The 12,073-nt window shown below is 34.6% G+C and overlaps 1 protein-coding gene across 2 annotated transcripts; it reads right to left on the bottom strand.

Annotated features, from left to right (window-relative positions):
• Window positions 1–3,981: 3,981 nt before the first annotated feature.
• On the bottom strand, window positions 3,982–11,863 carry LOC105122537 (uncharacterized). 2 transcript variants are annotated; one of them, XM_011021685.1, is made up of 11 exons: window positions 11,474–11,863; window positions 9,807–10,322; window positions 8,552–8,650; window positions 7,399–7,499; window positions 7,238–7,309; window positions 6,952–7,042; window positions 6,514–6,594; window positions 5,375–5,434; window positions 5,167–5,289; window positions 4,648–4,686; window positions 3,982–4,549 (listed from the first exon to the last, which is right to left on the bottom strand). In XM_011021685.1, exons 2-11 carry the CDS (start codon window positions 10,188–10,190, stop codon window positions 4,421–4,423), a joined length of 1,179 nt encoding a protein of 392 aa, XP_011019987.1. In that variant the 5' UTR covers window positions 10,191–10,322; window positions 11,474–11,863; the 3' UTR covers window positions 3,982–4,420. The 2 variants fall into 2 exon arrangements, with proteins under 2 accessions (XP_011019987.1, XP_011019988.1); XM_011021686.1 differs by having other exon boundaries at window positions 9,807–10,260.
• Window positions 11,864–12,073: the final 210 nt, after the last annotated feature.

Below are 12,073 nucleotides of genomic sequence, written 5' to 3'. Positions count from 1 at the left end.
TTTGTTTGCGAGTTTGTTTTGGCTCCCGGCTGTTCCCGATGAGTAGCATATAATAACAAATTGATAATATATGAATTAGTTTCATGAGAATTAATTTCTTCTCAGTTTTTATTTAATTATCATGAAATTAATCCTGCTTGCCTTGTGATCACTTAAAATTAGTGCGGTATCCTTAGGGATTGTGGGACAGTCCAATCTTTTTTCCTGCTAGGTGGATAACTAGATTGCTTGACTTGTTCATGTAATCTTAAAAGCACACCATCCCTATATAGACAACACTAATTGTTGATTATTACTTGGAGAAATTCAATAATCGTAATACTATATTGATACTATAGCAATTTATACCCCACTACATGACACAAGCATGCCTAGAAACTGTCAAAAGAAACAACTTGAAAGTCCATAATCACACGCATTATCGCGTATCATATAACGTTATATTGAAACAAAGGCTACTTTTTTTTTATTATTATTAGCACGTTTGTTTTTTAAAAAAAATTGTAAAAATAATAAAATTTAAAAAAATGGTGAAATTATATAGTTTATACATGTCATGATTTTTTAGATAATTTTAGATCAAGAACTTTATCTTAAAGATATCTACAAAAAACAAATTTATTCACAACTTATACACCACAAATAAACTATAGTTAGAAATATAGAGAGATTTAGTGATTTTTTTTTTTTTTGTATTTCAAATGCCCATGACTCTTATACTATGAAATACATGTTGAAATATTCTCAATTACTGCTTAAGCTTTTTTTAGGATAAATTTTGAATTTTTAGCTATTATATCATTATAAATAATATTTCAGATAAAACTCTTGTAACTAATTGTGAAACCCATTCAATACTTTTTGAATTTTTAAACATGCAATTTTTTTTTTGAGATTTTTCTTAATTTTAAGACATGCTACAATTAATATGTTTATTAAGCTTCCGCAGCCACCACTAGACCAGCTTTATTAGCTAAATGAAAGGTCATGGATGGTCGGAAATCCTTGTAGCTCTTGGCTTGCAATTCCCTGGAAACACAATAGCATGGGGTTATTTTGATTTGTAATATGTTCCGAGGTTCCACCCAACAAGCTTGAGATATTTTTCCCGACTACGTTATAGGCTACTTCAGACAGGTAGTGAGTGTTCCTCCGGAGTCTAATATCACCCCACCGCCCTCCAGTGCTCAAAACTTTAGAATATCTGTTTAGTCTTTCTTCTCCTCCACCTGGGCCTTCAAGAGTTATGTAATGTACCTAGGTTCGAACCTCACCATGCATGCCTGTCTCCCCGTGGTGTCTTACCTGCTTATTGGGCTTGCAGGATGTTCAGTGGGCCGTGGGGATTAGTCGTGGTGCGCATAAGCTGGCCCGGACACCCCATGTAAATCCAAAAAAAAAAAAAGAGTTATGTAATGCACCTGGGTTCAAGCCCTAGCGTGCACGCCTGTCATCCCTGCGGTGTCTTACATGCCTACTGGGTTTGCAGGATATTCAGTGGGCCGTGGGGATTAGTCGTGGTGCGCGCAAGCTGACCCGGACACCCCACGTAAATCAAAAAAAAAAGAGAGAGTTATGTAATGCAATCTAGTATAACTTAATTGATAAGATTTTAAATTTATTTTTTAAAAATTATTAATTTAAGTATTATAAATTTTAAAATTATTAAAAATTTACATGATTATTAATTTTAAAACCTCAAAAAATTAATCAAAATAAATATAAACTGACCAAAAACAAAAAAGAGTTATGTAATACAAGCCACCGTCTGTTTCGCAAGGGTTGAATGCCCTTCGTAATACCAGCCACCGTCTGTTTCGTAAGGGGTTGAGTACCCTTCGCCTATAGTCAATCGATTGAAACTGTAAGAAGGATCTAATATATTTCCAATTCAATAAGAAAATCTACTGCCTAATTTATACACTATGGAGTCCACAGAATCTCCTAGTCCGAATACTCCATCCCATTGTCCAGTACTTTTTCTTATGTTTACGAGACCACACCCAAACATCACATCTTTTATGATTATTATGTCTTCATCAGGTGTCTCAAACTGGAAGTGTTCAGAGGCAATGACCCCTTCTCTTGTTGAACAGTCAGCGTACTCAGAATTGCATGAATAGATAGATGGACTACCACATTCATCAGATGATCATGGTAAATTTTGGAAGTTTGAGGACTTCGAGGGATCAAACCTTGGACCATTCTGTGGCATACACACTTTGCAGCCTGTGCAATGAACCCGTGTTTGGTCACTTACATTATCCATGGCTGCGAGTTGTGGAACAGCTGGCTCTCCAACTGAGAAATTCACAAGAAATATGTTGTTGTCTGGAAAAAGATTGCTTTGTGCATTGTTTTTGGAGTCGTTGAATGGGGGAAAAGTAGAGTGGAGATGAACTAATTTGGTAACTAATAGTCGAGGTTTTGTGTTTGCAGTTATGCTGGGTCAGAAAAGGAATGTGCAGGTTATGAAAAACAGTTGCTGAAAGGTCACAGTCATTATTCCTTTCGTGCTATGAAAGAGAGCAACTTTCAGTCTTTCTGAAAATTAGTGAGTTGCAGGGAAACATATAGCATGGCGTTTTATTGTGTAGTGATCTTCATGAAATAGGAATAACACACTATATATGAAAGAAGTTAAGGCCTGTCTCCTACCAAGAACGAGCACAGGAAAGAAATAATGGCAGGTGAACCATAATCGAACAAGGTAGAACTTGAAGAGTGAGGCACAAAACATGTTCAAAGTTGTTGATCATTGCAGAAGAGCAAAATATGAGTTTCCAATTTCTAGTGGCTGCAGAAGAAGGGTAGATGAACTGTAGCAATTAAATGGTCGGCAGTCACCTTTTCTAGTCCGAATTTTGTTGACAATTAATATAGTCTATGAAGGTTTTAACAGAGTAGGTGAAATTGGCATAAAAGATTTGTGAGCACTCCGCTTTAAATTTATCTTTATTAGAAAATAACCAAAAATATTTATCTTTATTATTCTGAGCACTCCGCTTTAAATTCAAAATAATTTTAATTTTTATGAGTTTAATTAACATATATTAACATCATAATCTTTATTATTACGATTATCATTGTTACTGTGGCTTCATCTAAATATCAAATGATCACCATTATATATAAAATAATAATCTTAATTGATGAATAAATAAACTTAAGTTGGGCTTGTTGTATGTTTAATTTCAACTATAAAAACAGCATGGAAAAATAATCAGGCATCATGAATCAATCTCCAAGTTAATTTTTTTATGATTTGCTACTTGGATATCACAACCAACAAGAATAAATAATTCAAAAGAGGAGTATTCAATATATAAACCATAAATCATGAGTGCATGTATAATTAAATAAACAAATAAATCTGTAGGAAAATTATGATAAGATATGCTCCATCGTTAATCTCCCTAGATGATTATTCAATTAAATAAACTTATATAATTGATTATTTTAGAACTATAATTATAATTATTGAATTAAATATATTCTAGTTATTCATTTCTAAAATTATTTTTTATCAAATTATGCTTAATTAATTATTCTAATTTAATTTTTAATTAATTATTTTTAATATAGGTGACCTATTATTTAATAGATCCAAATATAAATTATAATTTTAAAAAAATAAATTGATTAATTTCTGTAGCATCATTCAAATATCAAGTTACAACCTTTACAAGCATCGTGGAAAAGGCTGCCGACTCCCAATTCGTCATTAGAGCCTCCAGCAATACCAACTGAAAGTTGGCACTGGCATCGGAATAAAAGCGTTTACAAAGACACCCATCAAGTCATCAACATTCAACAAGCACCATTCGAAAAGCAAATTATTTTGTCCAGATTCGGCGACTAGGTGCTTTCAAAGGTGGGATTGCATGTACACTTCCACAATTCAGAAGGAAAGTAGGAAAAGGGTGACTGATGTTAAGCTGACATACAATTTCTTGTACATTTTTCAAAGATTTACACAACTTTGACTAAAAGCATCTGATAGATTTTCAACAGAGTTGTACCAAGTTTTGTAATTGCAACTTCATATTTTTCAGTCAGTTTTTACAAACTATCCAACCATCAAACGAACTAAAATAAATTCCCCAAAATTCACTATACCAAAGGAGAACACTAATGGCCCAAAATGAAGGGAAAAAATGGATAATAAATCACCCACTCCTGTGGAAGCAACACTTAACTAACTCTGTTAGCCTCCAACCCATCTAAGTCATCCCCAACTGATCTCAAAGTTGCCCTTGCACACAAGAATTGTGCTTGGGGAACGGAGGATTCACACCTCAATGTCACAGCATTTACAAATTTGTAACTTGTAAGATTTAATGAGAAACCGAGATGGGAGTGGGTGGTCCAGCGCAACTGTGGATTCGATCAAAGAATTTAAGTGTCAAAACTATCTCACTCAAAGTGATGTGTAATTGGAGAAAAGCTTCAACAAATTATCAGTAGTTTCGGGGTGGAATTTCCTTGCAAACAAGTAGCACGGCCGTGTGGTACCATTCCATAGGCAAGGTTGCACCTGCACATCCCTCTATAAAAGCCCAAGGGGAGGAGGGGGGAAAAAAAACAGAAGTCAGCCAACAGCTTATAAAAGAATACAGTACCCAAAACACCTTTAAGAAACCGTACCTTTTCATCACTTGTCACATGAATACTCAAATCGATTGACTGCAGAAAGATAAAACACTCAATGTGTTAACAGTCAAAACCATGAGAATAATAACTAGAAATATAACAAGAAATACCAATCAGCCTTTAGACTGATTGATAATGACCCGCTGCATTGTGCGAGCTGGTCACAGTTTGTCCCTAGAGGAGACAACCCCATCCCCACTTCCACCTTTGTAGACACAATAATAACAAGGAATATAAGATCCACTTACACATGTAAATATAACTTTTTTACACAATCTTATATTTACATTTATAAGATCCCTGTTGTATTGACCATGTAACATGATATGATGGGCTTTTTGGAAGGAAAAGAGTAGGAATCTGATGGATGTTAGTAAACTCCAATCACTCATATTCAGCAGTGTCTGGAAAGAACGAACACTACTTAGTCTGAGATAAACTAAACTCTCACTAAAAGTGCCAATGGCAGTACCCTTTCAACAACACACATTTAAATATGAAGCAAGACCATACCGTAATATTCTTCAGAAGTTCAGAAGTAACATCCTGAGTCCTATACAATTTTGGATGCCACTTTCTCTCGGACCAGTCAACATGTGTTACAGACCAGTTTGCTATTCCACCAGGATCAACTATCTGAATTCACATAAAAAAATCAAAGTCATAAAGAGAAACCAAGATAAGGAAGGTAAAGTTGAAGGAATATGAGGAAGATTCTCACATGGAAAAATGTTGGCAAATAATGTTCATCGGCAATGCAATTTTTCCCTTCCAAACCAGGCTGAAATTATGTAAAAAGAGAAGAAAGAAAGAAAACATGTCAATGTTATAATATACACAAAATTTACAAAATCTAATTTACAAAATCCCAAAAGCAAGCATAGTCACAAAAATTTGAGCACAGTTGTACAGTGAAAAAATGCAAAATATCAGATAGAGCTTGAGCTTAAAACATGGAAGAAGAGTCCCAATGTAAAGTTCAATGTGACACACCATCTGAAACATTATGCAATTTTGATTTAGATCATCCCACTGTTCAGTGATGACATCATATAATATTATTATAGGATGTTGCCCACCCAAGTTAAGAGAATGTGATACGGTTCCAGGTAGAGAACAATAGTTAGATGCAAGCTTACAAAAAATTTTGTTGGCAAAAAAAATGCACTTGCTAGGTTTCATATTCCAATCAAAGTACAAAGAAAATGGGCAAATAATTAAGACATTATGAAAGAACAAATGAATAACCAAAAAAATTAAAGCACTCATCAATCATGAACAAATAAAGAATTATATATTCTGATTTATGACTCCTAGCATCGGAGTTCCATTACCAAGGCAATAAAGATAACATTAAAAAATGTTCACTGTATGGAGGGCACATGGATCAAACAAATTTTAGGAAGATCTCTTGAATCTTTTCTTTATTGAAAATAATTCCCTTATATCTCAACCTTTCTTTAATATTCAACTTTGTGAATCAAGAACAAAGGGTGCATTCGGCAAACCAAAAATCTTGGTACGCTCACAAAACACAACATAATAAATGTAACAGCCCAACCTAACTTGCCATATATTGTCAGCTTTGGGCCTTACCGCCTTCACGGTTTTGTTCCTGGTGACGCGAGCTCATATCTGAGCCTGACGCCCCAAAATGCATATGACAAATTAGCAACCAACATTCTTAATAAGGCCAGCTACCAATCCCTCACCCGCCGATGTGGGATATGACAAAAAATATATAACAATCATGCACATACAAGTAAATCTGTAGCTGTTTGAATAGAATGCAAGCCACATAGAACAGACCACACGCCTGTAACAAAAGCATAGCTTAATTCAGAATAAAGGAAAACCTGCCTTGCAGTAATCGCGGAATTTGGTGTAGTAAAGGCTGTCAGCCATAACTATCACAGCATGTTGTCGCTTCATTGAGAACCACTGCATAAAAGTTCATTCATTAAAACTGCGCAAATAAACTAAGAATCTACACCAATGTAATCTATGCTGAAGAATCTAAACAAAAAGCTCAATTCACAACAAGACAACATGTCCAGAATTCACACACACATGTTTCTTGCATGTTGAACATTATACACGTATTAAATCAAGAACCCACATTTAAGGATAAATAGACAAATGCTAAGGGATGATCATGACTAGTAAGAATTACAAAAGCCAATGATGGAAAATATGAAATCAACATCAGCATTATTTTCCTTAGTTTGATCTGGCAGAATAATAAAGGCTGCATGAAAAATAGAGCCATATGGTCATAGTGGCTTGGAAAAAGTATACCTGTGCACCCTTTCTAAAGTCTTTCAACTCAATTTCAGGTAACATGTGCTCTGAATACCTACCATTCCCATGTGGACCAGGATCATAAAAGCTGAAAACAGAAGGACAAGTCCATCAGGAAGGGAAAACCAATTTGGAAAATAAAGATCTTCAATTGTACTCCATTAGTTGCGATTGACCTATCGCAGTCCAAACGATAACATTTTTATAGAAGTAATAACCAACAGGCGAGCCTAACACAACAGAAGAACACAGGGTAACCACCATGTAAGAGAACAGGGCTTACCAATCAAGATAGCTCATGTTCGAGTACATCAGATAGTTGTAGATGTAGTCAAACTTGTACAATGGCACGCAACTGCAAGGTCAGGTGGTCAAAATTATATCAAATTCAGGTTATTTTCTAGATTGAAAAGGTAAAAGCTACAAAAGATATAATGTTTCTACCTATCAGAAAGTAACACAAAGTGTTGGTTATCAGGATCTCTAAGAGCATTTGCCAATAGGCGTCTCTCTGCATCAATCATTGAAATTTGTCCCCATATCACCTGCAAAAATTTACCCACGACAGAATTGATTAGTTTTCATTAGTGCTTTGAGTGATATGGAATCTATTTTTCAGTCTAAGAAACTTAAACTACAAAATATGGTTTTCATTATGTCTATCAACCATTCATCACATATATTTTAAAGGCAGTCCCATCACTGATAGTCACAATGGTAATGTTAGTGTTATCATTACACCATACTGTGGATAAATTAACTAGTTTTGCCAACTGCTTGGGGCTTAAGCGAAGATTTTGTACATCAACATCCAGCAGTACAATAATGATGTTGAAACAAATAGCAGTCCTTTACCAATAGTCTGCCAGCATGTTTAGATTATCCCAAACTCAGAGTAACTATTAATCTGTCAAATTTTGTTTTAAAGCTTCATCTATAACAAACAGGATAGTTTTGACCAGATTAATGATGATGTTTTGGTTCATCATCATTAAAGAGGGCTGACTACAGAACAGATGGACAACTGAAGATGGTATCAAGCCACCACTGATTCATCTGTCAATAGCTGACACTTGACATTATTTACAAAGCAGGGGAAAATGATCAATCAGGGAAAGGAAAGTTGACACCTTATACAAGGAACAGGACTCCAAGAACACCATGGTGTTATCCTAAAAAAGCATCTTATATGGGTGGATTAAAATAAGCCAAATCCTATGAACTCATCTAACATGTCCTTCTTTTCTTAAGAGCTCCTGATACAAAATACGAGATCTATGGTGCAAGTATGTTTGAGAAATCATTGGCCAACTATCTACCCTTGATAACACAGAAGGTGAACCTAGAAGTATCTAATCAATCTGTAATGTAGAAAGCAGACAAGGTACCAGAAGGCAAGAAACTATATATAACTGAAAACTAACGGAGAAACTAAAAGACTGCAAAGCCCTTAAACAAATGTAATAAATAGGAAAAGTAGAAAAGCAATAAGATATGCTTTTATACATACATCCAAAAGTGTGGAAAATTAAAGTATGACATGAATATATTAAATACATGAAGGCAGACATAGCATATTGACATTAAATTTACAGACCTGTTTGCTGCGTACATCTCGATCAACAAAGTAACGGCTCACATGAACTGGTTTTTCCTTGGATGCATGCACATATACAGAGAATCTGTCCTCATGGCCCTGCCAGAAAGATAAATTAGCTTCAGCAACAGATACAAGTATAATAAGATCAGAATGTAACAGAACATATAACAAGAAGGAAAGTCCACCACAAACACTAACAGTTTTGACATTTATTACAACTTATTAACATTCCATCACCTCAAAACCTGAACTACACAGTCGACATCATGCACATCCACACAGAAATCTGAGTTAGCTAAATCATTTGTGCAGACTGCAAACCACCTAATATCTATACACTGTATATATGTATATATAACAATCTAAATCATTAAAACAGTTTCGCCATGTTCAGGAGCATCAGTAGTTACAGTTCAGAACAGCTTGCACCTTAACAATATTGACAATGTTTTTCAATTGAAACTTCACTAGAACATGTTATAACAGTCAATAATGTCTTGACTGTTGAGATATTACAATTTCTTTTGGGACAAGAATCACATCTCCAACGATAACTGCTGGAAATGAATCTTTGTTAGATAAGCTTCCAAGCAAGATTATTTGTACAACTACATTTTGGAGTCCTCGCATCATGTCTTCAAACATATTAATGGATCTAAAACAAATAAAATGATAGTCTATTAGTATACTTTTTTTTTTTTTCTAGAGTTCTTTTTCATTTTTTCCTATTATATGCATGAAAAACCTTTCCCAGAAACTTCCTTAAATAAACTTGCTTTCATCCCTTCCTAGCAAATCATTTAAGCATTCATCAAAACCTTCTTATCTATATTAAAAATTTTGAATAGTGAGACTTCTCCACTGGTTAATGGAATGTACCAATTTTCTAGCCCATCTGATCCGCAAGGAGAAAAACTTTAAATGCATATATGGACAAGTTAAAAAATGAAAAATTCATAGATGGGAACTAACAGTCCTCAATTGATATAGAACAAAACCTTATCTATAAACTCAAGATTGGTGAATAGTTCAAATATGCTTACATATATACTATGGAAGCTGGTCAGAAATATGAACACACAAAAGCTCCAACTATGCTTGTGAAATTTATAAACCTAAACTTAAAAACCATTTCTTTGATCCAATAGCTTTAAAGTCAATAGTTGACAAAAATTCCATAAGTAAATGAACATGAAGAGAATGTCTAAAAAAGCAATGCATATTTAACATAAAATTGAGATAGAAAGCTTACAGAGAAAAATTTGTCCCAGAGTTTCTCGAAAGGTAACAAACTGGTAGTCAAAAACATAAAAGCAATTTTAGATTTTTTTGCAGGAATAGAAGGTGTATTCAAAATTTCCCTAACCACAATACGAGAAGCAATTTCTTCATCCGTAAATTCCCTTGTAGGAGCAGGTGGAAGCCAATCTATTAGAACCTTGCAACCTCTCGAAGAAAATACATAGCAAGCACCACTGCTTTGTGGTGGATAGATATATACACAGACAAGAAACAGGCTGACCATTGAAACCAAAATTATAATCCACATTGGCCTCTTCAAAGGAGGGCGGTGGCGAGCTCCATGCAAGATCTGCACATCACCCATGCCCAGACGCCACAAATGAGGTGTCTTCATCTACAACAAGCACATCTGAAAAGAAACTCCTAATGATGCATCCCTTTCCTCACAGCCACATTTCACCCCTCTGTCAAACAAGGAATTAGGACTTTAAAGCAAGCAAGGATTCCCCAACAGAGTGAGAAAAATCTGAAGTCAAGGGTACAAATAATTAATTGGTGTAACATAATCCATCAATTATTACACCATATTTGAATTTCATAATTGACAATCAGGTGTAAACCGCAGGAACGAGTAAAAAAAGAGAAGTTTTCTTTTCAAAGAGAGGGACAGAGATTCTTCAATGCTTTGCAATATCCAATAGGAAACCATTTATAAGCAGATACACCTTTCGCAAACAAAATGAGAAAAAACAGCACCATCATGGCATCATTAACCCAAACTAATCAACAGAGAAATTATAACAAAACCATTAACCGAAACAAGCATGCAGCAAACTCCAGAACATAAGAGATAATGTAGGAAGTGTGTAAAATCAAAAGCACATTCACAGTCAAACCAAGATAGCACTTGAAATTTACTTTGCTAATACCCCAGAATCTAAATTCTCAAACTTAAAATCTTTACTTTCATTCCCTCTTCTTCCAATCTTTTGTAAACAAACAAACAAAAGGTGCATGCTCTTTGAACAATTAAAGATAAAAACCAAACAATAATAGCAGATCAAATATAAAAAAACAAGATCAAGAAGCTTAAAGAAATAAACCAAGCTGGATACTAACAATTCAACGTCTTCAATTTTCCCAGCTACTAAAACCAAACCCCATATTCCCTACTTCCCCAATAAATACATATAAAAAAACAATCCCCTAAAAAAAGTCAAACCAATCCAACACACCCTCCTACAGTTCCAAGGCAAACCCAGAACCAATTACTCATTCAAAATCCAAATCCAAAAACAAAACCAAAATGCACCATCAATTGCACTTTAGCCAACCCCTTCCCTTTCTAAAATTCAAAATTTCCACACTTTCACTCACACCCCTATTTGGTTCCCGGGATAACACAACCAAATGAAACACAAGAAAGAAAAGAACCAATTTTCTCTTGCATACTCCATCAGCCATTCACTCAACCTGGATAAAACACTCACTTAGATCCATGCAACTATACAAAGTCCTAATAACAATACAACCACGTCCAAAAGATTCCTTCTTTCCTCTCCTTCCACTCTCTTTTTTCTCAAAAACAAATCAAAAGGCAAGAATCAAAATCTCTCCGCGTCAACAAAACAACCACAATGAATGAGACTAGAACAAGAAAACCAACGATAAACATACCTGATAAAGCTGAACAGAGATGAACCCAGATCTTAAATCATGTCAATCTATTCAAAAACTGGATTCAAAAAGATCAAATCTTTCACCTCCTTATTGGCTAATCAAGATCTGGGGCCACACAAAATAAGAAATAAAAAACACAAAGACCCAGAAAGGGAAAGACTATATTTATATATAGAAAGAAGTAAGAGGGTGCTGAGTTTGTATTCGTTTATGTGTTGTGTTTTGTTGTAGGTTTCTTCTACATGTTGTTTAGTGCCTTTTCTTTCCTTCTTTCTTTCTGTAGATTTCTTCTTCTGTTTTTTTTCCTCTATCTCTCTGTATGTAATGAAATGAGAAAGTCTTATGTAGTACCAGTCGTTGTTTAGGGCTGCACTGTTCCAAACATGGAAACAGGAAACAAATTAAAGCCGGCGAATTATATTTGTTAATTAAATTTATTTATTTAACAATAATTAAGGTTTTTTTTTCTTCTTTTTGTGTTTAATTGGACTACTAGCTTTGGTTATTGGAAGGACACATTAGCAAAAGTACAAAACTAACAGGAAGAGTGGTTTTGGGTTTGGACTCGCGTTTTAATCGGAATTTTTAAATAAAATT

This window comes from Populus euphratica, unplaced genomic scaffold (genome assembly GCF_000495115.2).
Source record: "Populus euphratica unplaced genomic scaffold, PopEup_1.0 scaffold20.1, whole genome shotgun sequence".
Lineage (NCBI taxonomy): Eukaryota > Viridiplantae > Streptophyta > Magnoliopsida > Malpighiales > Salicaceae > Populus > Populus euphratica.
Note: the sequence above shows the minus strand (reverse complement) of the source record. Positions and strands in the feature narration are given on the sequence as shown.

Coding starts and splice junctions, on each gene's coding strand:
- LOC105122537 (XM_011021685.1), bottom strand. CDS start 10,190: ATGAAGACACCTCATTTGTGGCGTCTGGGCATGGGTGATGTGCAGATC. Junction 6,595..6,951: donor ACTTTAGAAAGGGTGCACAG/GTATACTTTTTC, acceptor ACTTTTATGCAG/TGGTTCTCAATGAAGCGACA. Junction 5,435..6,513: donor AATTCCGCGATTACTGCAAG/GCAGGTTTTCCT, acceptor ACATAATTTCAG/CCTGGTTTGGAAGGGAAAAA.